This window comes from Malurus melanocephalus, unplaced genomic scaffold (genome assembly GCF_030028575.1).
Source record: "Malurus melanocephalus ecotype Western Australia unplaced genomic scaffold, MMel_1.1 scaffold_37, whole genome shotgun sequence".
Lineage (NCBI taxonomy): Eukaryota > Metazoa > Chordata > Aves > Passeriformes > Maluridae > Malurus > Malurus melanocephalus.
In genome coordinates, this window is record NW_026623269.1 from 1,029,882 (window position 1) to 1,049,920 (window position 20,039).

The window sequence follows — 20,039 nt, forward strand, 5'->3', positions numbered from 1 at the left end:
TGTGAAATACAGAATGAAAATTTTTTATTTCTTACTAGAAGTATGGTAAAACAATTGGACTAGAAATTCTGTGRTTTACTTTATTGGGAAACAAACTTTACGTTTCCATTGGGAGGCAGCATTTACTTCTAGCGCTTGTTGAATGYGAGGCACTGAATTTTAAAAAGATAGTATTATTACTGTTTATGGAAAAGCTATTTCAGTTTTGTATATGCTATAAGTTTCCTTTCCCTTGGCCCTGTTCAGAAGAATCACCTTCATTTTAGTGAGAATATATAAGCATCAGCTTCCCCTCACTGAAGTCAGGACAATTGCTTTCCTGAATCCAAGTCCTTCTGAGGCTTGTACTGTTGGATATGTATTAAGTTTCTTGCTTTATAAGTGGAAATATAAAAATACTATACCAGGATTTAAAACCCCTTTTAGATCTAAACACTTCTATTATAGAATAGCTTTTTAATTTTTAGGGAAAGGAGACCTGATGTAAAATCCACAATATAGTGGCAGGAAAAAAGTCTGCCTATTTTGATGGTGAGATTTATTTAACTGTGGTTTACCACTATGAATTATGCGGCCTTACAGAATTCACATAAGATCTTGAGCAATAATGCAGCCTCTTGTGTACCRCACATATTCTGCATTTACTCTCAGTTTCTACTGGAAAATAGGAAAAATACTAGAATCATTCTCTTGAAGTTTGGTGACATACCTCCCATTGAAAAATGCAAACATATTTCTAAGGGTGTCATTATAAAGTTCCTCCTCCACAATATACCTTGTACTAATAGAACCTTCTGTTACCTATTTTTATATCCATTGCAAAGTAATCAAAAATTAAATGCTCGGTTGCAAAGATCATGATATCTCTGTAAGATTCAGAACCAAGTTTGCAACTGCTGTTATAGTTTTCTACATKACATTTGTACAATGTTATTATTTCAGTGTTATACCAATATAAGCATTTTCTGCTGGGATAACTTTAAGCATAGTAGTTTCTACCTGAAAAGTATTTATAATTTAGGCTGRTGTGCTAATTAAGGAACTGTCCAAGCATTGAAACATCCACATTCCCACTATTAATGTGCAGAGCTCTCACTGGTTTCCCTATCTATTACCGAGCTCAGAAACATTTCCCAGTGGCATCACATTGCTTGGCTCTTCCATTTAGACTCTGAAAGAACATTGTTTTYAGGAAGTGSTTTACAACTGGAAATAGATGTGTCTGCTAAACAGATTCATATTTGCATCATTAGACAGGTGATCTGATCAGGCAGAAGAGAGATCATATACATAAACAACGAGTTAAATCCTGAATAGGATTGCYAGGGCTGTTTTTCTAGGTTAAATGAGGGCCATTATGGGGGCTCTCTGATAAACTCACAAAGCTCTTATCTGAATAAACCTGATAGATCTGCCATTATTCTCAGTGACTAACAGAACTTATATCATTCCATTTCATTAAAAATGCATTAATCCTTTTTTAGTAACCTTTTCCTAATTCATTGATTCAATTATACAATGAACAATAAAAATGCTTGGTGTAATAAAAATACAGTATTAAAAGTGTGTTATATACATAAATGTTTCATTGCAATGAAATTAYTCAGAGTTTAAAAAATATTAACAATATTAATATCATTCTCTAAAACAACAAAGTGTACATTTTTTTCAGCATCTCAGAAATTATATATGAAAAGAGTGAGTCTTTAAAAATGAGACTCCTGAAATGGTTGCTTAGTCTTACTTGTGGTCACTTCAGGAACAGACTTCCTGCACAGCTGGTGACATTTACCAGCACAGGTTGATCAAGGGACAGCAGAATGTTATAGAATGTATGCACATATTGCTGGTAAATACAGTGACCCAGGCTCCTCTGAYCAGATCAATTCTGCCCAAAGTCACTGGCCTCTGGCCTAACTGAGAATGGACTGACTCCCAGGGCTGCACCTTGACTTAATGCAAGTATTGGGAACGTTTTGCTTGGTGAAAGAACGCTCAGTGCAGGGCAGCACTCTGAGCAGCTTCCACAGCAGTGGCAGCTCCTGCCATCCCACTTAGAGCAGCTTAATAATTCAGACCACCAGCACTCCAATATAGCTCTCAGTCTGGCAGTTCAGCCAAGAYTTTAAGTGATTTTGACACAGCCAGTAGTCCTTACCATTTTGTATTTGGTTTCATTTATTAATTTCTGTGGCAGGAGAGCACACTCTCATTGGCTGTATTAAACTGTTCTCTCAAATGCCGATAGCCTGGCACGGCTGAGCAGGTGCCTGTGTGAGACACTCGATGCTGTTGGCTGCTGTGAAAAGCTGGCGTGATTTCTGCAAGCACTCCAGACTAGAGGAGCAGAAAGCACTTCATATTTTCATTAGTCATCCCTTTACAGATTTACTTTTAATTCTTTCAGCAAAGCAGATTATTAAAAGCAATGACCTGAGGTCTTAATTCAGATCTGAGACTTGCAATCCTGTATAATGTGCGCCGCAGGGCAGAGGTCACACTGACGAGTCTGTTAATGCAGTCATTCTGGGATAAGATCAATCTCCATACTTCACCATATTGATCTAATAGCTCATTGGCACTTCCCTCTTTGAATTGATTAGCTCATGTGTGAAAAGAGATTGATGGGTTTGTGACCCTGAGGAGTCTGTCAGGGGCACACCCATGGCAGGGGAAGTGCATGTTTTCACTGCTTCATTTGGGTGGCTCATTATCTGGGCGCCTCACGGGGAATAAGGGTCATAACGTTGTTTTATGAATTATTTACAACAAAATACCACATTTTTCCTTCATTTGATGCTCTGCCTGGTCTGAATCCATTCTCAACAGGGCTGGAAAAAATATACATAAATGGCCACATGTACCAAATATTTGTGTAAAGGGAACTATGACATGTAAGTGACCTTAAAAAGCAATTTTACTAATATAAGGTAATAATAATAGATATGAGGGTAGGAATAGACTTCATGGGTCACCTAGTCCATTTCCCTCATGCAATGACAGAATATTGATGATATCTAGAAATGAATTACATTTTAATTGCATATTCTGGATAAGTACTTACAGTGAATCTAGTTCAGACATCTCARAAAACTTCATATGCACATTGCACTGTAGAAAGAGGCAATTTGCATGCAACATGTGAGCTAAAAACTAAACCCTACACATTCTTCATTTGCTATAAGTAACCAAAAAAACCCTCCCAGATTCAACTCCATTTATCAAATAGTCATATATTTGCAAAATGCATATATTTGATACACTATATTGGATTTTGGTGCAGTGTGTGCTCATGCAAGAGCAAATATAAAAGGAGGTGTCGCAAGAAGCTGAATTTAAAAGTTGGCTTATGCTAGGATATATTAAAAAAAAAGCTTTATCAAAGGCTTTACCGATACAAAACAACAAAAGTAAAGACCGGGTCTTAGAAGCATTTTGCTGAGACCTAGGCATTTTTGCATTTCTTTCTGCATATGAATTCTGGAATCAGTCTTGAAGACTTTCATAATGTAAGAATTTCYTGTACACCATGCAAGCTCAGGATACTGCATAATACCATAACGATTGGTATTGGTATTTTACAGTTACATAGAATGTTGGTTTATATGATTATGCCACAGTGCAAAAATGAGCTAAATATTCTCATGGTGTCGTTAAGCTGATGGTTATATTTATGTAAGGAGACAGTGAGCTTCACTAATAATASCTTGTTGTATTATTTAACTGGGCATTCTGAGTTTATTTTGCAGGCTGGCAGTTTGAATTGAAAGACTGATAATTTTATTTACAGAGAGGTGTCCATGTATGCTACATGCAGTCATGCAACCCTTTTCTGCTATTTGATTTGTGGTAACATAAACAGATCCTGCCTGAAGATAGTAATAGTCAGTCCCTTCCCTAAAGACCTTATACTCTGAAAGAAAGGGACCCTCAGGCAGATTAGCCAGAGAGAATTMAATCCATTACCTGTCAGTGACATAATGCTGAATATGTGTATAATCTTGCATTCATTTATACTTTTAAATCACTCAGGCTATTTTATGTACCAGGAAAATYGCCCGGATACAGACTTGGGTAGATATACTTTCAAAAGTTCTAATTCAACCCAGAAAAACTTATTAGAGTTGTCATGCAATTTACTTTCTTAAGACTATGATAAATCTGGGATTAATCAACAAAACTCTTTACATTTGGGTGTTAGACTAATATTTTAGTAATGTTAAATCTTCAATAATAAAATTCATACTAAAATTACAAACCAAAGTAACTGGTACTTAGACCAAGATTAACAGTAGATTGCCAGACACTTGAACTTAAGTAATACAAAAATGACTTTTTTAGGAAAATATTTTTTTTATTGCAAGCTCTTGCCCATTGACCAAACCTCTCCCAGTCTGACTGAAACTTAGCTCTAGCAACTGTGGTGTGTGGTGCATTCATGGATGAACGAGAAGTAATTAGAGCAGCCCGATTTTGTTGTTCATCATCCCTGCTGTCATTCAGAAATGAGCTAAGAAAAACCTAATAAATTAGATGTACACACTCTCTCCATCTTTCCTAAACACACAGCTCATCTACTATTGCATGCAAACATGTAGAAACCCAATTCAGAGTCTCACAATTTGGACACTGTGCCCAACTGTGACAGCAGAGAAAGTCAGAGGTTGACTGATTGTGTCACAGTCCACGGTCTTTTTTGCCTATAAGGTTTGTACTCATTCTGTGTTTTGTACTGCAAAAGTTCCTTTCAACAATATACCAGAAAAGCCCAAATAAAACCAACATTTTCCAAGATACTTTTAAACATTAATATTCATTCTAACTGTGGTGATAACGACAACATAGGATCTGGGCAGAGTTGTGACGATCTTATTTTAATGATACTTCAGAGATTTCCAAATTAGACTACAGGAAACAGGAAGTAGGAATAAATGAAACAAAGCCAAATGAAAGGATGAATGGAAAAAAAAATTAATACACACTTGCCTGTTCCTTAAACATTCATTCAATCAGGACTTCCTGTGATTTTTAATAGTATGGCTCTGTCTGCTCTGTCACACTTGGCTCTGTTGGGAGAGGAGCTAATTTTTTTTGAAGACTGTGTTCCCAGTTGAAAGGATTTAGCTAGATGGTAGTAGCTGCATGCTGAGAGCCTTTTGCAATCCTTTTAAAATAAAAAGAGAAGTAGTAAGTGTTTTGGATCATTCCCATGTACCTTGTTGGATCATGCATCACAACACCTCCACAACCTTCTTGTATGGCTTCAGCTTCCTTTGGTGGTGTTTTTAAGCAATTTTTTCTATCAAGTCAGATGGATACTGGTTTAATACATGACAACCCCCATTCATAAGGCTGATTTTTCTTTCATTTTCTCCGTTAGCATTGGGTCTCCTTTCTCATTTAATCTCTGCCCCAGTGACTTACTGTTACTGCTGCAGCCCTCAGGATGTAAGACAACATTTCTGTATTTTTTCTTCATCAGTATACCGTCTCCTTTCACATCTTGACTGAAGATACTGTTTCTCATGATTTGTTACTGATTTTGCTGGGTTTTTTTTTTTNTTTTTTTTTTTTTGGCTGTTCTACTACAAAAGAGAGAAAAACACAGTGGAATACATTTGTACGGCAAGTGCAGTGTTCCACAGTAACTCCAACCTCTATTGTCAAAGGTGCRTTGCAGGTGATTCTCTGTCCTGTTTTAGCACAGTACAGTGTGGAGACTTTAGACCCTTATGTTTCCCTAATTAAAATATGGGCAGAAGGAAATACCTGCCTTTATATTGTTGGATGTCCATCAAATCTTTTAAGAGGACTATGAAAAGTAAAATATAAACAAATACTGCAGTACTATGCAATCAAAAGATAAAGAACATTTAAAATAAAAAACTACTGATACGATGATAACCACATGTATTAGATTCTTTGTGTGGTTTGTCAGTGTCCAACCCTGACTGTCACTAATACTCACCTGGAAAACTGTTCTCTCATTTACATTGCTCTAATGTTAATTTCTTTTTAGTCATGACTTCAGAATATTATTTCAGAAGATATTCCCATCAGTGTAATGGTGAATACAGTCCCACACTGTRTACACAAACCAACATTTGTAGGTGTTGCCTGTTAAAAGAGAGTAAGATTATATTCTCTTACAGTTTGCCCTTTTCCCATACTCCACACCCACTTAACAGCTGCATGGGAAATAAACACTAACCCTGTTAAACAGAAGAGTAACCACACAGTTTCATTTAAATGAGAGCTGATTTAAGTAAGTCTGGTTAAAAGCTCATGCAAAAAACAGTGTTCTGGGGCATGCAGCACTTGAAAGAATGGGACTCTAAGTGTGTTGAGGGATCACTTTTGCTCTCCTGTTACCATGTTAAAGAGTCTTTCTGAAATTAGCATGTCTTGTGTCATAAGTTAAATATATTTTCCCTGTGATACCTACTTGACTGAATTTTATAGAGTATTTATTTTGTCAAAAATAACTTTAGTTCATACTAGAAGAATGTACCCCATATATTGTAYTGATCTCTGCTGAGATTTGGTATTGCTGATATATAAGAAAGTTTACAAATGAGAGCTAATGTAGGAGGMAAAGTTTATCTGTAGACTCTTAGAATAAGTTTCAGCTGGAACAATACCGTAACTATAAGAAAAATGAAATCATAATTTATGCAATTAATCATCAAACAGGAAAGGAACATTATATATTAGAAATCCTTTCAGATAATGTTAAAATATGTGTGACTTGGAGAAGACCACAAAGACTTTAATAATCGGCTGTTCTACAATAGAGTGAAACTATTGATTGATTATATGAAGAATAAATTCACAAGCAGTACCATAAAGTTTACTGGACTCAGTCTTGTCTTCTGATTCCCTGGGGGACATCATTGTGTAGCCTAAAAAGCAAATCAGACCCGCAAGGCTAACAATAAATCAGGTGGGCCTAATTCTGATTTCACATGGAAGTCAAAGGATTTGTATTCATGCAAGTCAAGAGCTAAGAATGCGGTCCAGCACAATTTTGCCATTAGTTTGTTGACATCCAAATAAACAGATGTATTTTCAGGGAAAAATTCAAGGGACCAACACAGCTCTCGTAGCAAAATTGCTACTTAAACAACACAGTGTTATCTAATTATTTTAAAATTCTAGACCAAATTATGCATAAGCTTAGGCTGTACTAACATCTGCAGAAATACTCACAGGAGTAGGATTTTGACGGTAAATTCTATGGGTCCAGGGCTAAAGAAGGAACCTCCTTCACCCTGTGAAACAGATGCCAAGAATAATTAATTTTCCMCTCTCCTCATCTTTGCATTCACTTTGAGAGGCAAGAAACACTGCATTGTAAGCAAAATTTTCAGTTGGGACTAAAAAGAAATATTTCTCTTATTTTCAGTTAAAWAAAAAAAAAAAAGCACAAACCCACAACTATCCAAAAAAGAAACTAAGAAAAACACATTTATAATTCATCTGAAATAATGCTGACTGTGAAATACCAAGTCATTTTCATGCAGTTTGCACAGAGATAAATGTGAGGAAAAGCAGAAGAAATAGGAGTGCTATGTTGCATTTGATGCACTATGTAATAGATATATACACACACAAAGTTTATTGTAACAGCCCTTTCCATCTGATGCTTGAAGAAATGAGATTTGTCATTTACCTTCTCCTAAATAGATGGGAATRCTCTAAATGGAGTCCAAAGATCCATAAGAGAGACCTCATTCTTTAATAGGATCACCATCTGCTGCCTTACTCCTTCAGCAAYCTGAGGCCCCCAGCCCCAGGCACCGTGTGTTCTTTTCCTCCAAGAAAACTGAGTGTGAATTGATACTCAAGGYTGCTTTTTATTGAAGTATTTTGACTCTCTGGAAAGATCACCACTGAAGCTGGGAAATGGCTGCTCAGTGCTGCTTTGATCCTTTCTTTCCCAGTGATCTCACAYGGAGCTGTCCAGGGGCACATGAGTGGAGGAGCTGCAGCAAAGCCATCGCTCTCCCTGCCTGCCTTTGCTAAGCACAATGCCRCAGGGCATGGGCACCACACATTCACCCCTCCACAGTTCAGAAGGATAAAAAAGTGTAGCACTTCTCAAACATTGCTTCATGCTATAAATTCTTTATCTATGTSCTTCAAAAAACTCCAAAGTGGTTTGACATTCCAAAAGCTAATGGTTCCATAAGCAGGAAGTTAATGAAGCATTTTAGTCCTTCTCTCTTCCTCTTTCTGAGTTCCCTGCTGTTGAATAAAGGGTGAGCACATTAGCCTTTCTTTCAGCAGGGTATTCACCAGTCACTTTTCTCTATCTGGATAACGGTTGACACAAAGCATATAGGAACTTAGTATCTTCAACAGAAAAACTTKCTGTTGAAATATTCTGGCTCTGACTGGTGGATTCAGAAGTTACTGAAGGAAGAKGTATGCGCACACACACACAGGCACATTCCAAGTATAACTGCACTTGTGTAACAGCCTCTTTACATGATGTAAATGCAAAGGGAAAGGCACGCACTGAAGTATTTCTATATTTCKTTTCATTTTTAAATCAAAACAAATGTAAAATGCTACCAAAATAGGACAGATTTATACTCCCTCCACACTAGAGCTAGATGGCAACAGGACAGTCATTTAACCAAACAGACTTGTGAAGATCACTTCCTGCCTTCACCCAGAAATTTTTTATAACACACAGGTTTCTAGTAAAGAGCTGGAACAATCATRGTTAATATTAAATCATTTCTCCTTGAACTTTGTAGCATTTTATTACTGAGATTATAGGTAGTAATCACATTTTATTAGGGCATTCACTGATTCTGAAAGTTATGTGCACTCACTTCTAAAACCACATTGGCTGTTACGTGCTGCTTTTTGACAGCAACCTTGCACAGGAGGTTTCCCACTGTTAGCARCAACCCATCTGGAGAGCCCAAATCCTTCCCTACCTATATAATRATTTGGAAACCATGCATGCATTCAGGAGTAAAAAATAGCCTCTGGAGTGCACTTGTCTTATAAAACTTTGATTTGAGGTGATTTGCATCACTATAGCATACGAAAATGGAGTAACAACTCAAACTATATGTCTGCGATGACTTGTGAGTGATCTCCTAAATGCATTTGAAAGAAAGTTCAACCATTCCTTGAACCTGTATGCTTCAGGCTGAACAGTTCAGACAGATGTTTAATCACTTCATGTTCACTAGGAAATGGCTATTCAATGGCCGTAGAATTTAAAGGCGGCACTATGAGATGAATGCTTCATATTATTCCATATTTGCATTCCCTCTTAGAAGCATAAGTAAAAACAATTCAGCTGAATCCAGCACCGTTTTATCACATAAATTTCAATTATCATATTTTTTTTAATCATTAGATACCCTTCTAAATTTTTAGTAGCAGAAAAGCCCAAAGCTACAGTGGCAAGTTGGTGTAAATGAGCAGAGATGAAAAAGGATTCTCCARCTTCTGAGAAAGGGATGTGTAAACTGGGTAAAAGGTGAGCGCATTGTTTAACTGAATCTGAAGCAATAATTATAAGGAAAATATTTAACTTGGAGCAACACAAAAAAACCCATGACCCTGAAAWTTTTAACAGGTAATTCATCAAATGATAGGCTGAAAATACCTCTTCAGAAGAAAAATCATAATAAATCTGCAGTTGTTGGTTACAGTATGTGAAATATTGTGAAACACTTAGCTAAAAGAAAGCAACAGTGTGGTTTTGATAAGATTAAGGTGAATTTCARCAAAGCATACACATTATTCTTCATTTTACTGTTTGGCAATTTCAATGTTGTTTTCCAGAGAAAACAAAGGTTTATAATGATTAACGTTCTGTGCTGTGGGAAGCATACACTCTACAACAATACTACTCTTGTGTCACACTAGCCTTCCTCATCTATAACATCAGCACAAATAGTTTTTCAGATGAGTAACCAGCATTTCTGAGATAAGTCCTTCCTTTAACTACAATTGATAAGGTGTGATTGTGTATTTCAGTGTTAATAGAGGCCTCAGCAAGACTTACAAACTTCCACTGAATCTCACATCAAAAGCTTAGGGCCYAGCTGAGGGGGGCCAGGATTTAGCAGGCAGATGTCACACTCCAATTCCCATCTTTTTCTCCTGCCAAGAGATTGTGTGTCACCACAGTGCTCAGGGTTAGACTTCTACACTTCAAACTGAGAATCTATTTCCTCCACTCCTGCAAATATTCTATGTGGCTTGCATTATATTGGCAAGATAAATGTTGCAAACTAATAGATGCATCTAAATGTATTCTTATGCATGCCTGTTTTCCAATCCTTGTTAATGTAAAGTTCAGAAAAAAATTATTTAAAGTCACCTTATAATTCCAGCTGGCAATGCAGGAACTCAGACACACCATCACAGAATTCTGTGTTCAAACCTGTATTGAGACACTTAGCAGAATCAARTTCACTGTGAGATGAACAATACCACACCTGTGCTGCTGACAGCCACTATCCTCTGCTTTTCCAACACACAGTACTTGCTCCTTGTCTGCCCCAGCTGCATCATTTGCTGTCATACAAAGTCTCTAACTCTGCATCTGATCCTCCTCACCTACAAGGTTTTATCCAATGTCCAGCTCCCCTTGGTCTCCCACCACACTGCCTCCCCATTCCATTCCTTTCAAGCCACCTCCTTCCATCGTCACTTCATAGCAGCTTTACACGTGTGATGTTTTACTCATTTCATATTTGTAGCATTTTTCCTCTTTCATGCCACCCTACATGCTGGAATTTATCTACTGTTTCTTTTGAGTCACAGACCCTTCATTACCTTCCTCCACGTCTTTCTTTAATAGTCACTTCTTCAGCAACAATTTCCAGTTAAGCTGTCCTCACTGCTGTGTCTTCATCTGAATGCTGCTGGCCAAAGAGGACCTAAATTTAACAGTATTCACTCATGTTTTTGCTTGAGGCTCCATAGCTGTCAAATGGGTATCTTGTTTGACAGCTTGCTTAGGTAAGGCTGGGTTACATCATCCCTGTGTCAGTGCTCTGCCATGGCAGGGAGCAGCTGCAGATTTGGGGAGTGCTCTTGTAGCAGGGGGTATTGGCCATATGATGCTTAACTTTTATTTATAAGCATTACTAGTAATTAGAACAACAGGAATGATTTTCTTGTGGATGTTAAAACATTGATTATACTCTTAAAGATCTCCACAAACTGAAAAAACTCTCAAAATTTAGCCAGTAGTGTAATCTTGTGATCATGTTCTATTTCATTGTATGCCACAATTGAAAATGTTTTTGATTATGTCTAGTCMCAGGCTGAACTCTCAACTATCTTGCTGACAGAATCTTACCTTTTCTCCTGCTTACGCTGTTAATGGCTGAGCAGCCTGCTCTGGCCTTGGAGTCAGAAGACTGAAAGCTACAGGAGGATTTTTCTGCAGAGGACTTTCCTCTTCAGAACCAAACTTATGTCTCTTTGCCTTCAGGATCAGTTTAAGGCACATTCAGTTTAAGCCACGAAATTGTTTCGGTCAAAGGCTGATTTTCTCATTTTGACGGATAATATGTTTCTGCAACTCATTTATCAATGTGGCACAGAACACAAAGGTGTTTGTGTTCTGGCACATGTCATAAACTTCACCAGCTCATTCTAACATAAGAAATGGTGCATTACTGGTTTTGTTTAATGCGATCCAAGTGCTTTTCCTCCTCTACATGTCTTTCAGAAGTAGGTTGGACCTGGTCATTTGTCCTACCTTTTAGTAATACACAATCCTCATCAAAATCATGCCTCTTTCTTCTGAGGGCAAAGTGGGAAATATTCTGCTGCTGCACCAACTTTCTTAAAATGGCAGAAGCAGCTGGATCTAATAGTCTTCAGCAGGCAACACAGTGTTTGAGATGTGTATAGGGCTGTTCATGCTATCCATTTTATGGGCTTTCACTTGCTGTGAGTGTGTTTGGGATGTGTATAGTGCTGTTCATGCTATCCATTTTATGGGCTTTCACTTACTGTGAACACAGAGGAGTCGATTTTGTGAACCACTAGCAGATGTTTGCTGTGCTAGTTTTGTAAGTCTTGCAAAACAGCAGGAACAGACTATGTGCAAAACGATGTTTTTGTGATTTTGCCATCTCACACTGTTCTCACAGCACTGGCTCGGTAATGATAGGATAAAGCTTGGGAAGCAAGCTTTGATTGTGGACTGGCGGCTGTTGGTATGTTCAGAAAGCCAGACCTGTCAAGTGCAGTTTGTTTTCAAAAGCCTGTGGCTGAGACAGCTGGCTTACACTGAATAAATAGTCATTTATAGTACAGTCAAATTCTTGACCTCTTATTCAGGTATTAGGTGTTACACACAGATGCTGCAGGTTTAAACTCTCACAATTTGTTTTCTTCAGATATAAGTTGTGATAGCTTTGTGTGAAATGGTAATTTGGATGACATTATCATGTTAGCATGATTTCTTTGATTTTTGTGATTTTTCCGACACCTTTTTGTTCAGAGGAGAAAATGATCGAAGAAGARTCAAAAGCAAAAGTACCAGATTCTGTACATTTCAAAGTTTTTTTTCAAATAATTAATTTTAGCATAGCCCAAGTGTATCAATGTTGTAATTTACTGTCCTCTCTTGAGCCAACAAATAATTTGGTTGAAATGGTTTTGTAGTCAAATACATGGTGTGGGCAGAGGAAGAGATTTTTAACACCAAATCAGCCTTATTGTCTATCTGTGTGGGACAACATGAACTGCTGAACACAGGCTCTTGTGCCTTTGAAAGCTGAGAGGAAGTTAAGATGAAGGGAAGAGGCAAAGATTTCAGTGTTTCAGAGGTTAAAGTCTGAGCTATGTGGCTTTCCCTAGGAAAGAGGGAGACAATAGTAGGGAACTTTCACAGGTGACATTACAAAAATCTGCTTGTAAGAAATGTTGCTTCCTTCTCTACTACACAACCAGAAAACAAGCCTGAACAAATAAAKTTGTAAAATTCATTAGGTCATATTTGATAAAACTTGAATACATCTACTGCATTATTTAACTCAGCTCATGTAGGATTACTCCTTGTAGTGTGGTTTCCTGTGTATGACAAAATCTAGTTCTAAAGCAATTGAAACTAGAACCCCTGAAAAACAATTGTAATAGTTCCATGTCTCAGAAATTCTTGATATTTCTCCACTCAAAATATGCTTATTTATGTTTTACTTATCCTGATTGATAGTATTTTTAATGTTTAGCAGTTGCTATCTATGCAGGTTCTTAGAGTCCTTTCAACTAGATAGGTGCAATTACCACACGGAATTGCAGCAACGCTACCGTATGCATCTCTCAACTCTTTCAGGGCACCCATTTAAAGTCAAAGAATTTGTTTGATTTTAAAAAGAAATCAGTAAGCTCAGTAAGAATAGGTTCAAAGTACACCGATGCTTACCATTACTTCATTTCACAGTCTACCTTCCACTAATTTGTGATTTTTTTTCTTCCTCCCATTTCCATAGAAATCCTAATTATGTTTCAGTCTCTATGTGAAGAAATCTGAATGCAGTCCAGTTGCATTTAGAGTCAGTTTAGGGATACATTTCATTGTCCTCTAAAATGTACAATCCAAGTAACTTAAGAAAATCTTCATGTAGGCTCCTTGTGCTGGGTGCCCACTATGTTCTTTCTATCCCCAAATACACTCAGTGATGTGTCTCACTGCTCACCACTGACTCACTGCTCACCACTGATTCACACACTGCCCTTTCTTACCCTACCAGTGACACCCAAAGCTGCTCAGCTTCCGCTCATTGAGAAGCGTTCTCCTCTTTTCATAGTACCAGCCATTTTTAGAAAGATTTTTAATCTCTCTTCACTTTTCTCTTTGTGAGGGACCTATGTCTGTCATAGGCCTGTTGCARCAATAATGTTTGTGAATCTGCAGATCCCTTATTATTTCCAGAAACTGAGGTTCAAAAATGGGAGTATGAGAAAGTTCACATCAGCATTATTTCCTGCTCTTCTTGCTTTGAGTAAAAATAAAATTCCATTGCCATAAATATACAATTAATATTACTTGCATGGCAATGCCATAGTTCTGCTTCCGTAATCAGGAGTAAGTATTCTATACAGATAAAGGTTACAGCAGTGTTCTGTTTAATCAGTTGAGAATAGCAATTTTGTGGATGAAGAATTCTAGACAGCATCTCTGTTCTCATGGTGTTAGCCAGCTGAGTGAAGGAGAACTGGCTCCATAGTGTGATGTCAGACTTACTCCCAGAGTAATGTCACCAATGTTTGTGTTTCCTTTACAGGTTGATGACCAAATGAAGTTGCTTCAGAACTGCTGGAGCGAACTCTTAATTYTAGATCACATTTACCGGCAAGTGGTACATGGGAAAGAGGGCTCCATCCTTCTGGTTACTGGGCAACAAGTGAGTATGTGGTCTGAGAGAAATAGGGATGTCTTGTTTTTRTAATAATTTACATAATAGCAGGAGTTTAACTAGGTCAGAAGCACTCCTRTGTTCTCAGAGGTCCTCCACAACTACTGTAGGTAAAATCACTTGTGCACTCTTTTTCTAGTCTGCTGATTACAGATAAACCTAAAAAAAACAGATATAATCATAAACACTTTGCTTTTCAAATACTTCAGTTATTGAAAAATAGCAGATGAGAAGTATTTCTCAAAGAGTAGTATTTCCTTGGGGTTGAAATGGTTTCTGACAACACTTCCATACTGAATGCTTTAGGTTTAAGCAAGTATAGCTTTYCCTCCCTTCAGATGTGTGATTTACTGAAAAGAAGCACCAGCGGGGTCAGAAATCTAGAGAACCTCTTTCTTACTACCCCAGAAATACCTTGCTTTTAGACACTTATGCACATGTGTGAGAAACTGAGCAGCTGAGACATCTAATCTCAGGAAAATTATTCTGTCCATAGGCTATGAAAGCAGGTATTGTCCCAGAAACTGTCTCAGGGTATGCACCCTGCAGTGGGGCAGTTTTTCAGTGGTTCATTTTTTTCATGTGTCAGATACATGCATCTCCCAAAATGCAAGATCTCTAATGTAGRAAATATTAGGAAAACTGTGAGAAAACACAAAAGAAAGTTTTGTCTCTGTTATACTTTCCAAAGCATWAGGAACTTGACAGTAAAACAAGAACTTTATTCCTAAGATTGTTATTCTGCTTTTAACAGAAATAAAGAAAAGGCAGTTTCAAAGCAAAGTGTGCCTGTACATTATGTTTCTGACTTGAAGTGAAAACAAATGACAGCTCTTTGGTATTTAAGTAGCTGCAAACTGAACTGCCTCAATTTATACACACCTGGGAAAGAGCTCCTTTTTCGGTGCTACACCATTTGTGTCTGCACGTTGTGGAATCTGCTTACAGCTTGAGCTATAATTTTAAAGCTGCAGTCATTTCTTATGACTAAAACAAACATTTATAAGAATAAGGATTCTGATYCTTCTGTTTGCATTTATGATTAAGAGGTCTACAGTAGAAGGGAGAAATTATTGCCTTGTCCAAGAAAGGAATTASGAAAATTCAAATTCTAGCTATGGAACTGACTCCTGCACTTTGTGGCAAGTCACTACCTACCTCAGATATCATTGCASTCCTTAATTATATCAGCAAAAGCTAGTTTAGTTGCCTTAGTCTTGATTTATATGGGTGCTATTGAGAAAATGACTGATTCCCTTCCCACTTCATCCTCTGAAAAAGACAATTTTACTGGCAATTATTTCATTTACCACAYAGGATGCTTGCTTGTTCCTGTGTTTACAAAGCTATAAGTATATTGACAAGTTTCTGTTCCTGAGAGAACTGCTAAATTAGTGTCTCTTTGTTATGTGATTAGCTAGTTTASAAAGGTACTGAGTGCCTAAATCCCACTGAAATCATTAGAGAYATCTAACTACCCTTAAATTCTAGCCATTGTCCCCATTTTCCCACAGTAATAATTTTTACCTCATAAGCCATTTTTATCTTTCTTGAAAATAAAAAACCCAGCTGTACATGATCTCAAGGCAAAGCAGAGCGTTTCTTCACTGTTGGACAACAGGTAGCAGGATGCTTATTAATGTACTTATGTACCCAGCTATTAATGTACCCAGCTTGCAAATCAGCAGCTGGGTTTGGGAGTTCTGTATTTCCAGGCAGTCTCCAWATAGGTTAAAATCTGGCTCCATTGAAATGACTGCATCCATTTTTGCCCACGTTTGTAAAATAGTTTTAATACATCCTTCTTAAACCAAATTTCCTTTCCTATGCCAAASTTTGTACTTTTTAAGTTGGTGCAAGCAACACCAGAGTCTCCCATCACCTTCTCTATTTTCCTCTTTGCACTTAGGCTGAGAGCAGAAGCCATATTACTAGAACTCTGTTGCTCTACAGTCAGTCCTTTTYCCCATTTCCCATTTCCAATTSCTAACAGAACAGCTGCAGAACATACTCCCATAGATGTTCCACAGATTCTCTTTGAGAAATAGGGAGACATTAGACCTGAAGAAATTACACAGGCTCTGGCTGCTGTTTCTGAAATCTACYCGTAATGCCCCTCCTTTGTCCCAGTTTCATTCTCCCCATGGGGAGAAAGTTCTTCYTTAGTTTTCCTATGAACCCTTGGCTTTTTCCAGCTTACACCCAGTGCTYATCACTCTCCTCCTTGAGCCCTGATGCAACTCACAGAGCCCAGGAGATCTTGTTAGGAAAGACTGAAGCAAAGGTGGCACTGAGAACCTAAGCCTGCTCTTTGCTTACTGCCACAAAATCACCATCTGAATCCAGCAGCAGTCCCACATTTTCCTGGTTTATCCCAGACTAGAAAKTTGACATCCATTGCAAGTTTCAACTATAGCTGAACATTTTTTTTAACATTACCTCTTACGTGCCAGTGGACATGGATGGTACTTCTTCATTACTTGTCCAGAGCCATTCCTGGCTTCAGCTGCTGTACACTGCCTTTTCACATCCTAGCTCAGTTGGGAGTTACTTTTAAGATGAGTTGATCCAATACAATTGTCTCTTTTCCTAARTGTCAAGATGGAGCATCTTGGAAGYATTAACTTGCACTATTGCATTCTAAGACRCAACATCTGTTCAGAYGTATTTATGAAAGGATAATTATGACTGTGTCTGTATYCTCTGTAAAAAACTGTAAAATAATTCTGGGAAGCCACACTTCTACACCTGGGCATTGTGAGACTTTGCTAGTGCACTAAGTGCTGCATACTTTCTGATCGCTGTCCTGATCCTTTCGGTTCCCACAGAAGAGACAGGGATAAACCATGCCACCATTTCATAAAAATTAGTTGATTAAGGTGTGGAAAGCACTCTGACACTTCTGATGAAAAGTGCTGCAGATGTTTTTATTTCTGCTACCAACAAGCACTATGAGCAAAATTACAGTCAATCATCCAGCTTTCAAAGATAATAACTTTAAATTGAGGACCTGAGTTGGATTGCCAACTTTATTACCTGAGAGATCAAGATTATTGTCACAAGTTAGCAAATTTAAGACCTGAAAAGCCTCACTCCTCGCTTCCCTTAATATATCCCTCCATAAAAGCTACTCATAAACACAGTCCTTTTTACAATCACAATCAAGGTAGAAGCTGTAAGGGGGGAACTCGCCATCATTTAATTAGAATATACCTGCTCTCTCCACTTAGACTGCACAGCCTCTGTTCCTCAGTCACAAAAATCAAACTTCATCCGGGTCCCCAGGGCCATCCCCGTCAGTTCTATACTAGGTATCTAAAATGGGCCGGTAGTTACAAGAACACTTGATAATTTCAAACACACTGGCTCAAAACCCATTACTTTGGGGCACTCCTATCACATTTCCATACATCTGCATTTCCCTTAAGCCACTGGCTTATGAGTTTTACCCAGTGTCAATCCACTGTTCCCACTTCAACGGGGAAAAAGTGCAGTCAGCAACAAAGTAGTAAGCTTTGGCCCTTGCATAAAAAAAGACTGTGTTTTATTTTATTTTGTTATTTATTTGGGGTTTCATAAATGAAGCTCTTTTGTGTGCATGTGTTTCAAGAAAGCACTTTTTTCAGATCATTACAATTCCTCAGCAGTTCCTCAGAAACAAGTTCCTCCCTGTGCTGCACACTTCATTTTCTGCACTAAGTACTGCCCCTCAGCAGTAGCAATTACCATTTCAAAAGGAAATAAAGTAGCACAAATGCATTTTACAACTCTCAAAATTTCATAATAGAAAACAGCTAAGGAGTGATTYGCAATGTGGTGGTTAATTGTAAATCATTGCCAATATGCTCTCCACATGCTGAGTTTTGTAGGCTTGCCATGTGGCATGTAATTTTAACAGACCATTTCTAATTATAGAATTTTAATTCCTCCAACCTGAGCATTTTCCTCCTGTATCTTCCCTACTAGCATCACACTGCCAGATTCCAAGCCCCAGCACACACAGGGTAGATACTAAAGCTCTGCATTATGCTGTTCCTGCATTTTCCTGCAAATCAATGCACCACATATGAATTGTAGCCTCACCTGGCCAGACAAAATCTGCTCCTTTTGTTCATACCTACAGTCTACTCATTGTTGCCAAACATTSCCTCAGCAGAGTTTGGCCAAAGCCTTTCAAATTAAAAAGGCCATCCAAAAATGTTTCTAAATCCCAGATTTGAGACTGTTGAAACTATTGATTTACTTGAAGTCATCACACAAATGCATCTTTACATCTGGATTTGTATTCCAAAGTGAAGCACCAGAGAAAGAGCACAAAATCTTGATGGTGTTATCAAGAACAATGACCCTTGCAGAAGTACCACTGAAGTACAAAAAGTAAAGTGTTGAAGGAGTGACTGCAAACGACATACACCGGTCTAAGGTATAGAAAGCCATGGATATCTAGTGGAAACCYATTACTTGTTATGTTTTTGGAAATTAAGAGGCATCATTTTCCCATTAGATTTGTGGTTGTAGTCACAGAGGCTTCATAGTTGTAGCAGGCACAAAAAAGGCATTGGYGTTTGAGGGCCACATCTAGAAGTCCTTACATGAGCAAATAAACCCAGGATTTGATTCAAGGTAGATACAAATGGGGTCAATAATCATTATTTTGCTACTCAGTATAGTATTTGCTGTCTTGCATAGTTTCTTAGTCTAAGTCTTTAGTTTCTGCCTAAAGCAAAATACGGTTGTCCTAGTTGTTAAAAGTGCCTCATGCCTTATGAAGATACRAAGATATTATGCTGGCTGCTTCTTGGGGGTGAACTAGATGTGCTCATTTACACTGGGTAAAAAACACCAAAATTCAGTTATAACCRTGAAGTCCCTGAATTCATGTTTGTCCAAATATTTATTACACATTTTAAGCCTTTCAATTAGCTGTGGACATACCTGTGAACAACCCAATCCCAATTTACATGTGCTTTGCTATGTTGCCATGAAACCATCATAGCATTATGCTTTTAAGTCTAAAATTCCAGTTCCAGTAAAAATTCATGGAAAGAGCAACCAACATGAATCCTTGCATGCCAGAACTTTTCCATTTCCTACACACTAACTCTGCTGCGTTCATGGGAAATATATTTCTTTTGTATTTCATACACATGGCTCCCATAAAGAAAACAAAAGTTATTTGCCTGAAGTCTGGCAACATTTCTTCAAGCCGGGTAGTCTTCCAAACAAGTCCCATGCCAGTGTACTAATTTATCAACATAAACTCTTGTAAAATCCCATATCTGATTTTAAGCTTGAGRGACAAGTTGTTCAGAGACTCAGTTTGAAGAAAGCACCTGTCCCAACAGTCTGTTCCAAATGCCTGTTGGAGCAGTGATAGTGATGGGATCCAAAGTGAGCACATCCAGTCTGCAGTCATTGGTGGGAAAGGATTTAAAATAGTAGAGCAGAAATTTGTGTAAGATAAGAGAGTAATAAAATGAACTTACAGGGTTCAAAGGTCCTGAAGAAGCAGTTTGAGTTACCAYAGCCTGATGAGATGTCAGATATTTACCAAAAAATTACCAGTGATGCTCTGTCTTCTGATGAAGTTTACTGAATATCAAACTCAGCAGTGATTCCATATAA

General features: G+C 37.8%; 1 protein-coding gene across 3 annotated transcripts in view; it reads left to right on the forward strand.

Moving 5' to 3' along the window:
* Window positions 1–20,039, forward strand: part of NR5A2 (nuclear receptor subfamily 5 group A member 2) — an 82,415-nt gene that overhangs the window by 35,224 nt on the left and 27,152 nt on the right. For all 3 annotated transcript variants that reach the window (XM_057364246.1, XM_057364247.1, XM_057364249.1), the window contains one exon: window positions 14,283–14,402. In XM_057364246.1, coding sequence (XP_057220229.1) covers window positions 14,283–14,402 — 120 coding nt within the window. The remainder of the gene's footprint in view (window positions 1–14,282; window positions 14,403–20,039) is intronic.